The sequence below is a fragment of the Amblyomma maculatum genome, chromosome 1 (assembly GCF_055883805.1).
Source record: "Amblyomma maculatum isolate TAMU_Amacu chromosome 1, ASM5588380v1, whole genome shotgun sequence".
NCBI lineage: Eukaryota > Metazoa > Arthropoda > Arachnida > Ixodida > Ixodidae > Amblyomma > Amblyomma maculatum.
In genome coordinates this window covers 9192462-9213239 of record NC_139344.1, presented here as the reverse complement: position 1 = coordinate 9213239, position 20778 = coordinate 9192462, and the positions used below count along the sequence as shown (strand labels likewise).

Genomic DNA, 20778 nt, shown 5'->3' with positions numbered 1-20778 from the left:
AAGTCAATGCATTGGCGTGCGCGGAGCTACTTTCCCTGCCAATATCTGGACAGTGTTCATGCTTAATGCTGCCACAAGCAATGCTCTCTTCTTTGCTGAATCTGCAACGGCTTTTCCTTCAAAGTACGCTTCAACGTTGATAAGGTATGGTTCCCACTAATCTGTACTTTCGTAAAAGTCTGGTAGCTTGAGATGCGCCATGCGTTCCAACGATGCAGTCCGGTGCTGGGCTTCTTTCACGACTTGTGCGTCGTGAATCCTCGTCGCCACTGTAGCGTCGCCATGGCTGACAGCGGTGCGCCAAGGAACAGAAGCCATGCCGGTCAGCAAGCGAGCAAAACCTCGGTTTATTATGGAAGTAGGCTAGAAAGCAAAACCTCGGTTTATTTTGGAAGTAGGCTCGCCTTTGATAGGCATGCTTCGGGTGAAAAAGAGAAAGGGAACAGGAGAGAGCAGCGATGGTGGCTGCCGCTTTGAACGCTGATGCGTGTGCAACGGAAAAAATACTGAACAGAATATGCCCCACATAGTCACGACTACAAGTCATAAACACGCGTATTATTACTCAGCACTTTCGGAAACAACATGTTGTAAGGCGCAGACATTTTATTATGAGCACACTTGTGTCGCTGCATGGTACATGCATACTATGCATGACGCAAAAACAAACGTGATAATTAAAAACAGATGACGCAAACAAAGGCGCCTTTAGACATGCGCGTGTCTGTCTCTTGGCACGCAGCTCAAGCGGAGGAGAGGATAGAGCGTGCGGAGAGAGATCATCAAGCATAAGTTACGCCAGATGTAGCGCGAGAGAATGTTTACGCATTTCCGTGCATAAGCAGTACTTAGTGCCTTTAAAGAATTTTTTCTTGCCTGCAACGATCTGAAAACGAAGGCGAAATAAAACGTTTTGGCTGCAAACCGCTCAACTTACGAGGTGTCATGCCAGCGAGAAATTGATCGGGGTTTTTAAAAAGCTGCCAACTTCTGCCGTGTTGGGCGTGGTAACAGCCGCCCAGAAATTCAGCCGGGCACCAAACTCCTCCGGCGAACACCTCCTTCACAAAATGCGGGTGCTGTCCTGCAAAGCACTGGTGCACTGGACGCGAGCCATGCCAAGGAGAGCGAAGCGGCGTGTTTCAGCATGAACTGAGGAACGAGACAGCTCGGCGCCGTGGCCCATGCAGTAGAACCCTTCCCGCTCCGCGGCATATTTGAGGCAAGAGCGCTGCAAGCTCTCCCATTGGTCCTGCGAAAGTGCTGCCGTCGGATTAGACCATTTCAGTGTCAACAGATTCTCGGTTTACGGAGACTCAAGTGCTTGTGCTCGACACTCCGATAGTTAGTTCGTCACTAGAATCCATTGGGAGCAGTTAGCCCTCTCTGAGCCTCAGAAAGCGGACGCGGCGTAATCTCCCCGGCCGTCGCTGTGCGAAAACGGTCGCAACTTTCTGCCGCAGAGCCGATCTCGTTGTGTCAATGCCTGTAAATAGTGTATAAAGCTTTTTCTTCATTTCACTAGTGCCGACTCGGATCCATCGCTACCGTCTAGGGAGCTGGCAGCACTCGTTCACGAAACGGGTGATGAGCGCTACGCAACCAACTCCTTGGCACAACCCTGTTGACGGTGGGATACTGTATGATAACCCCACCGGCACAACAGCCGAGTGCCTCGTCAGTTCATGCCGCAGTGCCGGTCTTGAGCTTCGTCCTTTGAGGCGTGATGAACAACTTTTGGTTGTAAGCTCACTTTGTTGCGGCGGGTTGAGTATCCGGATGTCAGGGTTCCTTGTGCACATTAAGTGGCGCAGTTGGGGAAAACTGTAGGGTCGGTCTATTTTTTCTCCTTGCGCAGTGCAAAGAAGTCGTCATTGCTGGCCCTGAGAAAGCGTTCAAGCTGATCTCCGCTTCTGAAGCCTGGAGCATGGCACCATGTGTTCCAGGCCGCTTCCTAGCCAGTGAGACAAGCTGTGACCAGTCAGCCATATTAGCCCCTGGCTTTCGTGGCCGTACTGAAGTCAGTGAGACCGGTGGCAACTTGGAAGCCAGCAGACTCTTCTCGGAAGGTTCTAGCCCCATGAGCCGCCTAATCAGGCAGCAAGCAAAGTCCAAGTTTGCCATCACGGTGCGTACGCTTTTGGACTACACAGTTTTAGGTCGATGTAATTGAAGGGGAATGTTCGATCGAACAAACCTATAGGTGCCTTGTCGATGTGCTAGCCACGTAGGCAGGACATGCCAGGTGCCGTCGTTGCTATTAATAACCAAGCGGCGCGGTTTTGTTTCATACGCTGTATTGGAGCGTTTATACCTTCCCTTAATTTATAAGCACCTTGTGTGAGAAGGTGGCCCCTTGGTTTTCGCTGTTAAGGGTCCTCTCGTTTTCTTGGGGTATGTTACGGAGTCAATATCTGAGAAGCCCTGCAGCCTTGTCATTTTTCGCAAAGACTGTATCTAATTAGCATACGTTCTAATAATTATTTTTGAACGAGGAGCTGTACCGCTGTCGACAAAAGACATCGTGCATGATATTCGGTGTAGATTTAACGCGATAGCATTACAGTTGCCGTGCTCTCGAAATTTCTGCGTGAGCGTTGTGAGTGAGAAATCAAACCCATGGTACTGGTACCTAGCAGTAGAGAGCGCAAGGCACTGATTGGTTGCAGGGTTGGGCAACGTCACGCAACCACGGGACACAGCCAATTTGGCACAGGCAGCCAACTAAGGCTTCTCATGTGAGTTGGGTGAGTAAGTGGGATCAAACACTCGGGAATTTTGCATTCCGAGTCAGACATATGCTTCCCTTTGTCATGCAGACACTTTAGTGCGGTATCATTGAGCAGGGCTTTATATCTATGTCCGGTGGTCTTTCACATATTATGGTTGCTTACAGCGGTACGATAAGGATTATGCATTACACAACAGCGTCACAATTCAAAGATCAGTGATTAAGTTATTTGCAGAGTTCATGCACACCAAGATTCACATGGGGAGCCACGGACGGGAGGTGGCCCCACGCAGCGTCTGAGTCAGCGCACTGTTGACTGTGTTTCGTGACAGGGGTGAATTGCAGTGCTGTAAGTTGGGAAGATACGTGTAATAAATTAGTGGTACTGTTCAAGTATCCTACAAAAGCTGGTGTCGTCAAGCAGCATTGCGAGATTAATTATAAGGCGTGAGGGGCTACTGATTTGCAACTTGGGCAGAGATGCTCAACAGCCTCTTTATAGACAGTGATCACACGATCTTGTTACATTAGCATTCAGTCGTAAGCTACTAGTCATAGGCGATCGTGCCCTCTTTAACCAGGTCGTAGGAACGCGACGACATGGCCTAGGAACAACGTAACTCACTCGTCATACAAGGGCCGCGAAATAATGATTTCTGTCAACCCTGCCATTTCAGAGGAGCAGCCCGAGTCAGCAGATCTTCCCAAATTTGTGACAGGATATGGTATCATCACATCTAACAACCCATCGGGTAATTAGTGGTCGCCCATGTGATCATCCTGAGATGGCAGTGGCAAGTAGGTCAAAGGTCAAGGTCATGGCTCACCAGTAATAATAATAAAACACAACTACTGTACTGAGGGTTTAATCCCAAGAGTAAAATAACTGATAAGGTGCGAGAGCAATAAACGGAGAGTTCATCATATAGAGGATGAGAAACAGGGATATATTTATACCAAATAAGAAGGCGGCAGTATCTCTCAGGCCACTTGTAACATCGGAGGTCGATCGACAATTAAAGCATGTGCATAATAAAATCTTCGTTGTCTGTCACTAATAGCGATTGAAACTAGGGATATATAAGGCATGGACTTTGCAATTGTTCTTCGTTTTCTGGCATAAATAGAAATTGGATATTTTGGTTTAAATCGAAACAGAAGTGATAATAGAACTGCGAGTTTAGTTTGCGACATTCCGTTTCAACTGGAAAGGGTAATTATTCTCAGACGTGCAAGATATGGTTAGGTGGCTATTAGTTTGGTTTTGGTTTTTCGGGTTTAATGTCCCAGAGCAACTCATGCTATGAGAGACGCCGTAGTAGAAGGCTCCAGATATTTCGACCACCCGAGGATCCTTAACGTGCCCTGAGGTCTCGCAGCACACGGGCACTTTGCTTTTTGCCTCCATCGAAAAGAAGCCGCTGCGGCCGGAATTCGATTCCGCATCCTTGCGCATAATAATCGAGCGCCCTTTTCAGTGCACCACCACGGCTATGCGTTAGGTGGCTATAGGGATTTACTCCCGACCAAAAGTGAAAATAAACTTAGCTAGGATAGCAATAGCGGTGCGAAACGATGTGACTGGTGGTTGAGCATGCACAGTACTGTGATTTCAGGTGTGACTTTGGTACCTTACAAGCTCATTATCATTGCGTGCTTTGAATGGTTATTCGGTTACGCCCGGTGTATGGACTTTGTTTAGGACAATGACACTGGGCGCCACGGAAAGGTCTCATCATCTGGCTACTGCGACGACCGAGTTCCATTACTGCCATCAACACGCAGATAACGCGGTACCTCGCTTATCTCCCTCGACCTGACTCGACAACCCAAAGATAAGATGGCAACCTAGTTCTTAAAAGTAAACTTTCGCTTGCGTTTGTGTTCATCGGCTATTTCCAGGATGGGGCCCACTTTTCTGCCGAGGAGAGCCTCTACGATGTCTGGAAGGATGAGGCCTGCGTGCGGAGGCGACTTTTCACCACCCCAACGCCGACAGAGGGACCAATCTGGGCTCCCGAAAACAACAGCCGGGCGAAGGCGGCCTACTCTACCCGTTACCGGTGTAGGCGCCAGTCACCGGTGTAGGCGCCAGTCACCAGTGTAGGCGCCAGTCACCGACTCAGGCTGACTTTACGGATTTCTGAAATTAACACAAAAGCCTAATGCGAAATAATGATTAAAGATGATTAGTTATTAAATAATGATAATGATAATGGTGCATAAATATATTGAAATAAAAAACAAAAAAAAACATCCGGGTACGCTACACATTCGTCATCCCAGCCGAGCCGGTTATCCGTTGTCAGCGGAACTCCTACAAGAAAAAACAGCGCAAACCAAGCCGCGGGGTTCGGCGCTCAACGCCAAGGACTGCGCTGGGTTTTTAGGCTGGACGAAACAGCATGCCTGGGCAACACGGAGAAGGAGCCCTCGGCATCGTGCAGTGAACAAGAGCGGGAACCGTCTTCGAAAGAGGAGGCAAAGTAGAGATTCGACGAGTGAGACGATGTTCCGGAAACGACGAGCGAGACGATGTTCACGATGGATGCTGTTTCCCGTCACGAAAGCCTTCCTGCGAGTCGTGATATTTTTTTTAACTCCAAGAACATCTGACAATGAGTTTCAATTATGTATTTGTGTTTATTTTAATATTCTCTAGCGCCTTCCCCTGGCACCGCTAAGGTCGCGGCCAGCACTTGGTTGCCCGAAGGTAAAGACCGCATCTGGCAGTGGCTAGCGGAGACTGTCATCAGACATCCGCCCACTTGCGATATTTTTTTAATCTCGACCGCAATTCATTCTGCGTACATACTTCTTAGCACTAACAGTGTCTATTATTAATTAACCTGCTCCGAATAATGAGCTCCGAATGATTTTGGTCACACATGACTGCGGCAATAAACAGCTTATCTTACGAGGCAACCAATACTCTTCGAAAAAAAAAATACCGGAAGTTGCATTTTTAATTGTGAAAAAAATAACAGAAGTCCAACCCAGTCATATAGTTCTCGAAATGGCAACTATAAGCGCGAACGTTTCTTCATATTTGACGCTGTACAGTTGCGCCCTGTACTTTTCATATCGACGGCTAGTTGAAAAAGTATTTAGTTTGCAATTTAACAGCTCTCCTGATTCGAATGACCACATCAATTCCACTTTGGGGATTAGCTTTGAGTGCCTCCAGTATTGCAGAATATGCGGCCAGCGTACGCAGCGCACATACTAACCTCCATGCTCGTCTTGACCCCCAGCGTGGATTAAATAAAAGTATTCGCCGCACTGAACGACGCACTGCAAAAAGTAAGAACCCAGATAAGTCAAGCTTTATAATGTGCTGAGTTGTTTGCAAATGAATGTCTATTTTTGGCGGCACTATCACAGCAGCGATTTCATGCTCCTATCGATCAACATTTTATGGCCGCAGCCAAAGTCAGATGTAGGTTCTTGAGAATCCCCGATTATGACTTACTGCTGGGGGTCAAAAGTTTCGAAGCCCTCCACTACGACATGTCTCATAGCCTTAGTCGCTTTGGGACGTTAAATAAACTAAACGAAAGTTCGCAGCGGTGCAGATTCGATAGACACCCTGCCGATATAACGTGGTCCGGCATAGAGTCGCCAGAGGGCCGCTCGCGGACAATGCCGCAGCCGATAGGGCGGTAGTTATCTCGTATCCTGTGTTCGCTGTAGGCCCGCGTTTAATTAAGGGAGACTGGGCTGTTGTGTGCACAGCATTCTCCAGGCACTCGGTTCTTCACTCAGTACGCACAGGCAGACACACAAATGTTGGCCTGTACGTACGGATGGCGAAGCGATATATCTGCAACGACACGCATTGTTCTTATATCCATTTTCCCGTCCGTGACTTCGACAAAGCGAATCTATGTGAAAAAGCTTTTTTTTTGGCATTAGTAAAAGTTTGTCTTCGTGATGGAACTAACATACTATGAACATCTATAGGGAGATGATAAAGCAGAGGACCATCTTGGTGTAACGTCCCAAAGCAGCTCAGGCTATGAGAAACGCTGTAGTGGAGGACTTTGCAAATTGTGACCGCGTGGGGTTCTTCAAGGTTCACTGACATTGCACAGCACTCGGGCGCCTAGCTTTTCGCCTCGATTGAAAAGCGGTCGCCTAGGCCGGGATGTGATCCCGCATCCTTGGGCACAGTAGTCGAGTGCCCTAACCACTTCACCACCCCAACGGGGTAAAAATCTAAAGGTGTAGTCATTTCCTTCATACTGTTTCTATTGCAACATGTCACACAGCCTATTTTTTAAAGAGCACTCTTTCCCACATGGATGCCACTTCACAATGCCAAAGTAGGGCTAGGTTTTCGTGCTGAACTATTGACGATTTCAACTGTGGAGGTATGTTTTGAAGTGCCCTTGTAATAATGTAAGCTTCACAGATCAATTCTAGAGGCTGCCACTTCGCAGCCTCTACTGAGCCAGAGAAACACTGAAGTTTGGCAACTCAAGTTATACTGGTTGCATTGCTCTTGGAAGAAGGCAGCAGAGCAAGTAACAACACAAAACATAAAAAGCACACACAAACACAAGGACAACACTGCACTGACGACTATATTGACCAGAACCCACACATCTTCTCCCTTCACTTCACGTCTGCAGCCAACTTCTTCCTTGTCTTTAACGTCCTGCCGATTTGCGCAGAAATTGTAATTCCTTCTTCAGCAATACCACTGAAGGCATACTGACACATTGGTCTCCCGAGTCACTGATTGCATATGCTTCATAAATTTCTCTTGCTAACTTATCCTTCATCCTTTTCATAACCTTAACATTGTGAAGGTCAGCTGGACATTTTTGGTCTCTACAAACAACGCAGTCTTTGCAGTGCACCGCGAGATTAGTGCCAGACTTGTCCGATATTGCCATAGCGTGTTCTCTAATCCTGTCATTGATACATTTTCCTGTCTGTCCAATATATTTCTTTCCATATTGCAAGGGAATCTGATAAATAATCCCCTGAATACACTTGGAGTACCTAGTCCGGTGCGAAGTTTTGCATCCAGAGTTGAAGTCCTGGTTGTTAACCCGCACACACATCCCTTTAGCTCTGTTTGGTGCCGTTGAAGTGAAGGGAGAAGATATGCGGGTTCTAGTCAATGTAGTTGTCAGTGCAGCGTTGTCCTTGTGTTTGTGCTTGCATTGGTTCTGTCCATATAAAAACTGTACTTACAGGATCGAAAAAGCACAGGTTCAGTATGCTTGATACAGCGTGCAAAGCCTGGTATGTAGCGTAGTAAACGGCTGCCACATATTTAATATATAAGCACAAGTTTTGAAACAAAAGTCACTAACATGATAGGTATTGGCTGTGGCTTGTCATTATAATTAAACTCACTGTATCCATCCTTAATGTTGCCTACTAAAGATTGGTTTGGTTTGGTTACACTTTATTTCCCACAGTAGGGGTCCTGGAGGACACTCGGCTAGGCGCCAGGTGTAGAGGGCAGCTCCCACGTCGGCACAGAGAGCCCGAAGCTCTCCGCCGCCGCGCGGGCCTCCTGGACAGCCCGAAGCTGATCATGTAGTGAAGCACTTTTTAACACTTTGTTCCAACGTTCCTTGTTCTTGGCATAGGCGTCGCTCGATGCACAACCACACTAAACCTACTACCTCCTACTAAAGATGGATTAGCTGTAGTTGCCCAACCCACATACCCAGCTAGGTGAAAAGGATACTTTAAGAAACTTGGAATATTTCATGGGATGCTGCACACCTAATAGCAGTCTGCATTTTTGTCTTTTCGACTGTGGCAGTTTCAAACTTAGGTACGACTTCAATAATGGAATTAGTATTGATGAGATCATCACTTACTTGCCAACAAAAATGGCAACTGTAACGAGAACGTCCGCTGTTCTGCAGAATACACAATTTGATGCATGGTGTGATCAAGGTCCTGAAGTAATGAGATCTTATTCTGGACTATACAACACAATGGTCTTTTTATGGATTATTCAGAATTCTGATCCTCAGCACTGTCTAGTAGTTTAATCAACAGCATAGATAAGCAGTTCTTTGTTTCAGAGCCCTACATTGATGGGTGCATATTCTCCTAGACAAGGGTTTTATAAGCTATAAAAATGTCTACATATGAAATACAGTTGTCACCATTGCTGGCCATTCCTGTAAGCAAACTGAGGTGCACAGTGATGACCTAGTGGCTCAAGCATCTGCCTCACGTGCAGAGTTCCTCACAATAGTGGACAACTTTTTTTTTTTTGGAAAAGGGGGGGGGGATGAAATGCCTGTGGAAAGGGCCTCATACTGTCCCACTTTCAAATTTAAATCTGTATCATGCTATAAAGCCCATTTGCGGCCCTTTATTAGCAAAGCAGTGGCCTAGGTGGGCCACAAGAAGAAAAAGTTATTTGCACGCCTTTGAGGCTAGGCTACATCACCTTTCACTTTCATATGGTGATTGTGGAGTCATCAGTTTGGTGGCATAATCTTGAATTGAGTGTCAAGGAAATTTTCAAATGCAATTTATGAGTTTTATTGTGAAAGCAACACTACTCTAGGTTTCGAGCCTTCAATGTAGCGCGGCCGGTAACCACGTCTTACCCACGTGACACTAGGGTGAGAGCTGGGCTACCAACTCAAGCGGTCGGCAGGCGCTGCCAACTTGGGTCTCTCGTTTCACATGGGACGGTTATGTCAGAATCAGCCTGCTAGGACCCTGGCATTCACGTTACCCCTATAGGCCACTAAGGCACGTTCATACGGCTTGGTTAAAGCGGGGCTTTATATGTGGGCTGAGGAAGAAGGAAAAGAGAAGAAGAAGAACGCTCGGTCACCCGCAGCTAATGCTTTCGCTGAATATTTGGTTCAGCAGCGTTGAACCCTTGTAATTTTTTTTGTTTTGTTTTTTTCTGCTTCTGGCGAAACATCATCATAGCCAGAAAGAGCCACACATTCATTTCCAACTAAAAGCAAAATTTAGATGGAATTGTCTCATGACGCATTTTTCTAGAACAAATTTATTTCTGATACTGTGTAGAAGATAGCAAATTCTGGGGACACTTAAGCTCTTTCTTTAAGCATATGACTATATAGCGTCTGCAGCTCCCCTTACAGTTAATTTGCATACATGTAGTCCTCGCTTATTTACCAGTCTCTTGGTCTGTGCCTCTAATATATCACTTTCTTATTAGCATACAGTACTATCACTTCATCCATCTACCGGATGTAAGCAATCATTCAACATGTAAACCCCCGCTTTAACCAAGCCGTATGAGCGTGCCTGACTTGGCATCCAACAGTGGAAGGTTGATTCTTATTCACCTTCCCACCCCAAATGAGCAACCAGAGTTGGCAGCTCCTCCCACCTCTCTGATAAGTGATCTTGTTAAGTTGCACTAACCATAGAAGTATAGGTGCTCGGCCATGTCAGCTGCCAGCTAGTACAACCTGCTAGCACCATGACCGCAATTTTTTGTTCACAATGCTACCGCAGGATTTTCTGGGTAACGAGGCCTTTAAAGCTATCGCATAAAATGGTAAATGTTAGCATCTGCTGCATCACATGCACTATATGAAGGTAGCCTGTTGAACATCTGCATTTTTCATATTCCCATCTGCAAGCTAGCAAACTGCGACACCAAAAATTGGCATAGGCCAACTATTAGAACTTCTCAAAAAAAGTCCTAGAGCCAGTTCCACAAATTTAGGCTTCTGAGCAAAGGAGAGCTACTGAGGCCTTCACCTGTCACCAGCTGGACAAGAATGAAGCCAAGGAATGTGTGACGCCAGTTACCCGGAGCAGTTGATTTACATGTGGCCTGAAAGGGCGCAAGCTGTCAGCGTGTGAAGGGGCAAGGCTTCGTGCATATAATCTGAAATCTTGAAATGTTCCCCACAAGGAATGGAGGGCTTCCGTAGTCAACGCACAGCATACAAAGCATGTACTCTGTCCTACATAAAAGCTCTTCATTTTCTGCCATGACGAAAAATTATGGGGATTCTTATGTCACCTTAAGAATAGAATGCGCCAGCATTCGAGCAACATTGCTTGCTGTAGGTTTCTGTCATTTCAGCTTGACATGCTCATTGCTGTACTTTCAAAAATTTTTACCACTTATAGTAGGTTCTGGACAGCGACTTTGAGTTGTTTTTCTGCTACAGTAGACATGGACAGCATTGAAGGTGACCATGAATCAGCCACTGTTCTTGGCCATACGACTCGACCAGCACACCTGTAAATTTGGCCAGAGGGCTCCATTAGGTTGCGCTTTCTACACCAGTTGAGAGCATACTCAAGTACAATTTGTCAGTGCGGTTTTGTGCCATCTGCACCAGCCTCCCCGCAAGTCTCCTTCTCGTGTAAATATCTGCTCGACTTGTTCCATTGCAGACTACTCTGTAGTCATGCTTTTTTCAGTAGAAGTGTTTCCTGCCACACTTTCCATGTGCTAGATGACTATGGTGGTCATATGTAGCCAGTCAGTGTAGATGTGCAGCAGACGGGAGGGGCTTTATTATTATTTTTTTGTGTGTGATACAACATGCGGAGACCCATTTCTTTTTGACAAGGTGTCCTCCGCATCAGCATCAGTGGTACCTCCACTTAGAGTAGCGATTGGTTTTAAGAATGCTAGTCAGCCTATACCTTCGCCCGTTAGTCTGCCCATGCCTGCCAGTAAAATGTCTGACAATCACTCTTCCACCACTGCCTGCCAACAGAAAGCCCAAGTTGTGGAGTTTAAAAGTTAACTCTTTTTAATTGACAGGCAACTGGCGACACATTTTGGATGGGAACAGCAACAGCCTTAAAGGCCCACTGTCCACCCTCCGGTCGAAAATATTTTCTTCCCCGGTGACTGTGAGACTTCGCCCCTGGAACGCAAGGCCGCAAAATGTTTTTGAAAAGAGTAACTAATAACGCAGTTACAGCCACCGCAATCGCCCGATTCTATCCTGCCTCTCTCCTTCCGTTCCCTAGCAAAGGTTTTTCACTCTCCTGCCCGAGGTCGTCTAGCCTCCGCAATACAAATTCCCCTTCCTCCTCCGCGTTTGGCGGGAGGTGGGGCGTGGCTCTCCGCGAGCGCGAAAAAAAAAAAAAAACTGTCGAGGGAGCGCGCGCCGCTGGATTCAGTCTGGCCGTGGCGAGGGAAAAGCGCGCTGCGAGCGGTAGACACCCATCCTTCTCCCGTCAGTCAGCGAGACGGACCAATGGACGTCGTTCCCGGTACGTACGTCATTATCGGGGCCCGTCGGGCCAGCGCAGGAAGCGGTGAAGCTGGCTTCTCAAAGGAGAGCATGAGGGAGCTTTGAATTGTATTTTCGATGCTTTGCGGCGCGCGTGTCGCTGTAGAATTTTGCACAGACTATCTCCGGTACCTGATCGAAACACTGGGCTCCTTTTCTTAAAAGGGCCTTCCCTGGACAGTGGCCCTTTAATGCACACAAACTGCCTTGGATTCTGCTGTTATCTCTTCGAAGTACCCACTGACTCGGTGACAGTTTGCCTGCACCACTTTGCACAATGCATAAAAAAGGGCAGAGTCAAATACATAACTTTTAGAACCGGCATGGAACTTTTGTGAATTAATGCAGATTGCATCCAATCTGGGGAGATCAAGACGCACAGTCCTGTGAAATCACACTCCTCGCCAACCAATCAGCACTTGGTCATATACATGACCTGACCTCTCCACCAAGCAAGAAATTTCCTGCCAACACCACATTTTCCCGTTCATATGGACTGTAAGCTATTACATTAATAAATGAGTTTTCTTATCTTCGGCCTGTCTCTGCATCGGCAACCAGTGGCCCACCCAGTCAGTGTTACTCCTTGTGTAGACTCCAGCAGTGGGCCTAGCGACACAATTATGATTAGGTGCCATCTGTAGGATCCCTAGAATATTGCTTAAAGCTAGTTGCTCTATGCTAATTAGTGTATTGTGAATGGAGGAATACACAGCACAAAGAAGACTTGCTTGTTCTAAATCTTTTTCTTTTGAGTCTTGTAATTCTTCATTCACATATGATACGCTTTCAATGCATCCAGCATAGCTGCCATGGCAAGAATATTGCATGCCATTCTATGTATTCATTCTTGCAGTAAAACTGTGGTAGGGCTATGCCAACTCACCTGCAGCATTGGCATTGGATGTAATATATAGTGTACAAACCAATATGGCTGGCACGTAAACCTGAACTTTATAAAACCTCAATCACTCCTAGGAAATTTTATATACAGCATCTTTTTGTGTAAGGCAACAAAAGCAACACATTAACTGAAAGCTGGTCTGGCAATGGAAGCACTATTCTGCTGTCACTCCCTTTCACTTCAAGAAAACACTACAAAACGGAGGACAAAGTAGGAGAATTTTGCTATGAATGCTAACTTTGAAATTAAATTTATTCAAGCTTTCATCAAGATAAAAAATGTGCATACACTGCCCTCTCTATTTAGACCAAGCCAGTTACCCACGTAGCAACACAAGTCATGGCTTGTCTCGAGGGAAAGCGCGCTTCTTACGGCCTCCCCAATGGGGTCTGCTTCCACATCTCGGTAGGGTCTCCACTACCTCACCACTCCGCTTCAGCTAGCGCAGTTCATGAGCAAGGAAAGCACGCACCCCCACTCCATGCCCCACCCGCATCACTTGCAACCTGCAAGTCCTTACATTTCAATCTTTATAGTTCATACAAACACTGCGCAGCCAGCGTTGTGAGACTTGTGATCTATGAGATATAAAATGCAGATAAATCCTGTGCATAGGCGCTCCTCTCAGTGCGACTGCATGGTCGCATGAACCTCCTGATCTACTGTCATCACAGCTTTCTGCCTCTAAATTTTGTGCAAACACAAAATTTATATGTCATGTGCAGTGTGTTAAATTACATCCTCAAAGCGTTTGCTTGGCTTCTGAAGTTCAAATAATATCCTGGAAACTCAACTGATGCCGTTTTATTTAGCTAGCTAAAAAGCGGCATTAACAATCATTCCTGGCGCTTCACAGATTGAGGTTAAAGAGCAAAAATTTGTTCAGAGTTGAAATTGCGGCTGCGCAATGCAGTGAACTTTTCACTAAGTTCTGAATATGTTACATTCAGAACAATATCAATCGGCTGAAAGAGTATGTAGTCTCGCGACTGGCGCAACAACTTTTGATCGCGACATCGGCCATGAATATTTGTTCTGCAGAAGTAAGGAGAGCGGCGGTCAAGAGAAGATCATTCTCCTTTAAAGCTGACCCTTATTTAAGGAAGGAGAAAATTATATTCCCCTTCAAGAAACTGAACATTCCTTTATAGCTCTGTCCATTATTTCACTTAAGTATAATCCGTGGCAGGACGGCATGTGTGCACGTGTGTGCGCGTTTTGGGGAGGGGATTGCTTCTAGCGTTCTTGCAATTATAATTAATTACACAGTGCTTCAAAAGCAGCTCGCCTGCGGAGCGAGTCTCCTCACTGAGCACCTGACCGCGCTGGAGAGCTTTTAATGCGCCAATAGCGTTTCCATTTGGGCATAAGTGATTTATTGAACATAAAATATCTAAATAAACACACCCGCCACGGGAGAAACCGCATTTCAAGTTCTAAACAGAAGACGCATCTCAGAGGCACTTTATTTTCTAAATTATTATTTGCTATTTCTACAGGTTATTCGAAAGAGCTATTTTTGAATGAGCTATGCGCAACTCGCAAAAAATGTGGTGTCCACGAAAATTAGGTCAATTTTGACAGCAATTGCCAGCATGCATATTAGAGAATATAAAGTTACGACTGTGTCAATAAAATTGAAATTTCGTGGCCGTAGTCGTCCTAGATGTTTTTACAGGGCGATGTCTAGAGTGCGAGCTTGAAAAGTTTCGGTTTTAATTTCTCTCGGGTTCGATCCCAGCAGCGGCGGCCACATCTCAATGGAAGCAATATCGTCAAGGCATCCATCTTCTACACAACACAGTGCAAATTAAAGAACACCAAGTGATTGAAATTTCCAGGACCTCCACTGCGGTGCCTCTCATAGCCAGAGTTTTTTTGCAGCGTTAAACCACATAGACATGCCACCAAGCTAACCTTGCATTACCAACCTTACTTATAGTACTTGTCAGCCCAGAATGAATATTTGAAAAGAATGGATTAATACACCATCTTCTGCATTTAAGAGAGCAGTATCCATCATATATGTGCATCATATTTTTGAAAAAGAATGATTCGTCTTTTTGATGATGTTAACTGGCAGATTTTGTTATAAGGACTTCATTCACATGTGGAATACACTGGAGACTTGCAGCTAAAGCAACTACAGTGTTGCACATTCTACGAAACCAGTGGATGACAGCGTGAAACCAGGGAAAAACCGCCCGCTGCTGCTGCAACAGGTGCAAAGCAAACGGTGAGCTGGTGGCACAACTTACAGCGGCGGAGAGTGTAATTAAAAGAGAACCGCTCCCATTGCTTTTGCGGCGATTGAGTAGACCACAGGAAAGAGCGTCCGCTCTCCCTTGAGACCAGCTGTGCACAAGTATAGTAATTACTAAAAATAGCAAATGCACGGATTGGCATGAATTTATTCAAGGAAATGGCCCAAGTCATTAAGGAATGATATGCATCAAGTGCACAACATAACAAAAAGGGGTCTGCACTACAGTAAAAAAAGAAATGCAATTCATATTGTTCCAAGCCATTTGAAATTAGTGAACATGAGACTGGCAGATGTACCAAGACCATAGTAATGCGTAAATCTGAATCCTCAACAAATGGTAGAAAGGTGCAGACTCCGTACAGGCTCCCATAAATGGAGATGCCAGCTGGACTGAAGCCACTTTTTCTAAGAATCATGAATGCCCTGCACAACATGTTAGAAAGTCGACTGCAGTGATGCGAGTGCTATGCTAAACTGAGTCACAAAGCTTGCCTTGCCCCATGCTGCCACATTATGAAATTTGAGCAATTTGGGCCAAGCCGGCACCAAAATTTTCTTTAAAAAAAAAAAAAAAAACACCTTGGGTGCCATGTGTTGTATGATATACGCTACTGTACAAAACACCATCATCATGGCTCACACATGCGCCAGCAGTCGCAGCATAGTTAGCAACTGCTGTTAAGTTGCATCCTACTATGGTACGCTCTAATCTGCATACGCAGTTACAAAGTATACAGGCATGAGAGAGTGCCAAGTGAAGGCTCACTGCAATCACCCTTTCAAATAGCATGTCCCAGCTACGCTGATTGAAAGGGCAGTTTTAGATCGACAAACACTGCAAGTAGCTGCTCAAGTCTGGACTGAATGGTTCCACCGTTTTTAAAGATGCGTAGCATTCATAGTGAGATTCACAAGCAGGATGAGTATCACTTTATTGGTTAGTCTCAATTATGGGGTTTAATGTCAACTCTGGCTGTGAGAGACGCCACAGTTGAGGGGTCCGGAAATTTCAGCCTAGGGTTCTTTTCCGTACACTGAAATCGCACAGCACACGGGTGCCTTGCTTATTGCCACCACCGAAAAGCGGCTTCAGCGCCAGGATCCAATTTTGGGTCCTCTGATTCAGCAGTCAAGTGTTTTAACCACGGAGCAACCGCGCCAGGATGTCACTTTATTGAAATCTTGCTGAAAACTTTATGAAAGTGCAGAGATAAAGTTATTTATATGTGATGTTACTAAAAGCAGCGAGGACTGAAAATGTCTGTAGTCATGCATTCGGGTAAATGCAATGCTAATGCAATCAAGTGCCTTTGTAATGAAGTGGTTTCGACCTCGAAAATCATTCATAATACAGGTCACTTCATTGTAAAAGTCATGCACAGAACACTGTACCAGATGAAATAGAGCACGATAAGCATGTCTTACAAAAGAAAACCTTTATTTACTATCAACTGAAGAACTATTTTATGAAACAATTTGTTAATTTTCTTCTAGCTGGGCAGTTCTTCCAACAGAATGTGCATCTGTAGGTGATCCTTATCATATCCAGGTTCATGGCATGCTCCATGATGAAATCCAAGAGCAACACAAAAGTAGAGCAAAAAAAAAAAAAGCAGGGGGAAGGGAAATGCCGGCAAGTGTTTATTAAAGTGTCGTTTTGTCACCTTCGGACTGGATCGATGCAAAATGGCCGGTTAAATCCACCGGCTCCATCGGCATGTTCGCACTTGCTGTTCACAGTAAGCATGAAGATTGCTTTGCCTAGTTTTACTTTTTCTGGCTTCAGGTAGTGCTAGTGTCATTCGTCAAGATTTTAGTTTTAAGGCAAAGGTCAATGACTCCAACCAACCAACGAACCAAGAACTTGGTTGGAGCCATTGACCTTTACCTTAAATTTAAAATTGAATTCCCCAACCAAGCTCCTATATGCAGCACAGCTCAGTGGGCGGCAATCACAGCCACATTATGTGAGTTCATTGTAAAGCAGTAACAGCTGCCGACATTCCTTCATTTTGTAGCGCCATAGATATGAAAGAGGTTCAGCTGGGACATTAGAAAGCCTTAATTATACAGGTTGTTTTATTGTATAGGCGTTCATGTTATTAATTTTAATTTAAGCAAGTGTTGACACCAAATTTCGAGCTATCATTCTTTCTTGTTTCAATGATTCATGACACTACAAAATAAGCATGGAATTGAGAACTTTCTGCCAAATAACACATAATTCAATTTCTACTAGCAAGCCACCAGTTTCAGCAGTCGATTGGTGGCTATCATGCAAATGAACACGCAGCTATTACATCACTGTTTATGTATGCCTCATGTGACCCCAAATCTCAACTCTCGTCTGACAAAAAAAAAGGCGGGGAAGGGGGGGGGCTCCAGCTCGGCCTTTGAAGGTATGACGCGACAGCATTAATGATTGATGGCTCCCATTTGCCAGCTCCTCTTATTTGTTCGAGTCCATTCAATCTGCTACTTGCCTAATCAGTAGTCTTATTTGTGCACCTATTGTCCCATGCACACTCATTAGCACAGAGTCGAAAAATATCCCATGCATATCTGCCAACTTGGCGAGATCAAAAATCTGAAGATTTTTTATTTGCGCTAAGATGGGGTGGGAGGCGGCACGTTCAGGACGAAGTGTCCAATGAGTGCTAATCAAAACACAAGCAGCAACAGCATGCATGAAAGGTGAGTCCTAGAGACCTCTGCACGCCATCACCGAGTGATCTCGCTACACCTCCGCAGCTGGTCGACGCGAACTGATCAGCGAGGCACTATTGCCGTTTTCTTTCGGTGTCATCGGCGCACCGTTTTAGTTTAATGTGAAACCATTATTAGCCCCTTCATACGCGATTCTGCCCGCAACTGTTGTTGGTCGTGATGGTTCCGAATGAAGAGCTATCATGCCATCGACGAGCATAGCGCAGCTCAGTAACATGAGACACGCGGCCGAGCGCAATATAGGAGAATCAGATGGCATCATGTTTGGGCAAAGCTGCAGAAATAACCCTTCCCCGCCAAGTGCGCTAAGAGGCCGCCCTTTAGCTGCGCACCGCTGCTAGCTGCCGCCGAAACTGCTGCCTACAAGGACGTCGCCACGAGTCCAAACCGACACAGCCTTCTTAAGCAGGCAGAAACCACTTGTCGGAAGATTTAAAGCAATGATCGTGTCATCGAAAGTCTACTGTGCAAACCGGAAGGGTTGGAAGGTGTGCCATCATTTGACAGATAGTAGAAGTAGACATAAGTCCCCATTTTAAATAAGCTATACGAGCATGCCGGTGTGGTCTAAGGGGTGTGCGTGCCTAACTTGGGATCAAGGGAACTTGGAAAGCTAGTTCCTCCGACCTCAAAGGCAAAAGCGAGAGTTGGCAGCACCTGCCAATTCAGCCGCGTCATGTCGCCTCATAACGTCACACAAACCAACAACCAATCAGTGCACGACCATGTCACCGGCCAACTACCACCAGCCAGAGCCATGCCTGTGATTTTTAACTAACAATGCCAATACCAGATTTTCTGTATAACAGGGCCTTTGATGCTACTGCATTAAGATATGTTATTTACTGCACTTGCGCTCGCTACAGTTACCCGTGGAAAGAGACTCCACAGTCACCGAACCCAACCGGTACTCTCAAACAGGCACGGGACACCAAGATGACCATCTGCTGACACATGTCTGAGGGAATGACCTGCAGGAAGATAAAAAAAAAGAAACCAGCATGAAGCCACACAATCAAAACATTAATACTGGAACAGTGTAAATGTTGAGTGCTTCATTAGGTCTTTTCACATGACACTGAATTCAAAAGAAACAAAATACAGGATACAGCACATAACTTAAAGGAAAAATTACTTGTCATAACCTGCTGTGCGAAAGCTGAATGCAGCAAAGTAGAAGCCATTTCAAGTAATGGACTGGGCAACGAGCACAAAAAAACAAAGCAGCTGCATTTTTATTCCAGTAATTATTTCTCACAAACTTCCTTTTTATTTCCCTCGATAAATTAAATGAAGCATCGTGCTTCTAGGCATTTACAGTTTTCATAGTTTGCCATGGATAGTTCTTTTTGTGGCTAGGATATCTGTAGTTTCATGAAACAACCTGACCAATGAATAGTCTTTGCAATTAAGAAGCTTTTTCTTAAATGTAACCTCTGCACATTCAGTATTTGTCTATACAGCAGATCCAGTAGAATGGTTATCTTCTAGTCAAGAATATGTTTCGGCAAAGTAATGCAGGAACCCTGTGAATGTGCATCAGAAAACGAGTATTCAGCCTGGCTTGCACATGAAGTCGCAACAAAAATTTTAAGTGATGCCCATTTCGATGTGATACACTTATTTATTGAATCAACATGACCTTGAAAAGTGAGACTACAATCCACCCATAGGACCAATAAACTCTTTCAAGCAGTTGGTATGACTTTGCGGGACTGAATCTCTAGCCTACATTCGTCACACGGCACCAAGACATAAGTCGGCATTTCGTGTAGCTATATGCACTAGCAAAGACTAGGTAGCAATTAGGATATCTAACTATTCTGCTCAGGAAGCATGCAATTTATTCATTTAAGGCAGTTAGGCCTGTCATGAAAGCAGGGCAACACTGAGCATTAACTAGCACCACACGTCTTAAAGAGATCAAATACTGAACTTTAAGTGCCCAATTTTTTTAGCAATGAAAATCTTGCTTTCTAAGGTGGTCGATTGATGCAGTAGTTTTATAAGGTATTCTGCAATTTTTTGCAGATTTGCGAGCAGTTGGCAGTTTAAGCAGCGTTTACACTTCGCCTTCAGAGTCCGGCTGGAATAATTAAGATGAGAATCATCGTCTCTATTCACCCTGTTTACATTTCATAATCTTTAGGTACTGAACATATTGTTACGATGTGGCAAGCCGATGAAAACAGGAGAACACAGGACAGAGAGATGGTCGATGACAGTGAGATGACGTTTAATGAAATTGTTGCCGGGCCTAGCGCGAGCGCTCCTGTCCGCGCCACTGCCCGCTCCTTCTTCCTTGATGTCGTCCGTAACAATATGACCACATATGACCAGAGCAGCATCAGCATGGAGAAAGCAAATTCGGCCTGCTCGAAGAAGGGATTTTGGTTGGAAGCATCCCTGTACTAGTTCACTTCATCTAAAAAAAAATTGGCTGTGGTTTAGCTCTGGTTAAACAGGGTTGAATTGTGTTAGCAATACCTTCATGGCTGCGCTTATGGTTCAGCATGTAGTGTACCTCCTTCTCTAGACTTTTTTTTTTTTTAGTCCGTGTCCGTGGTCCTGGCAGGAGCTGCGAACTTGGGTGTCTCATTTCACATGGGACGGTTATGTCAGAATCAGCCTGCTAGGACCCTGGCATTCACATTACCCCTATAAGCCACTAAGGCACATTCATACGGCTTGGTTAAAGCGGTGCTTTATATGGGGGCTGGCAGGAGCTGCCAACTTGGGTCTCTCAAGGTCAAACGTGGCCCTTCCCGTGACTACGTGATGGGCTGAAACCTGGCACAGTATTGCTAAAGCAATAATAAAGCTCAGCTTCCATGGCTGTTCCAGCTGATGAAAGTATCTATTGCAGTTGGACAGGCAGCAATTTTTTCACATGTACCTATTTCCATTACGGGCA

General features: G+C 45.4%; 1 protein-coding gene across 2 annotated transcripts in view; it reads left to right on the top strand.

The window, feature by feature from the left end:
• The window catches only part of LOC146201614 (uncharacterized), a 59238-nt gene that overhangs the window by 12250 nt on the left and 26210 nt on the right, over positions 1–20778 (top strand). For both annotated transcript variants that reach the window (XM_084587715.1, XM_084587716.1), the window contains one exon: positions 1859–2128. In XM_084587715.1, coding sequence (XP_084443841.1) covers positions 1859–2128 — 270 coding nt within the window. The remainder of the gene's footprint in view (positions 1–1858; positions 2129–20778) is intronic.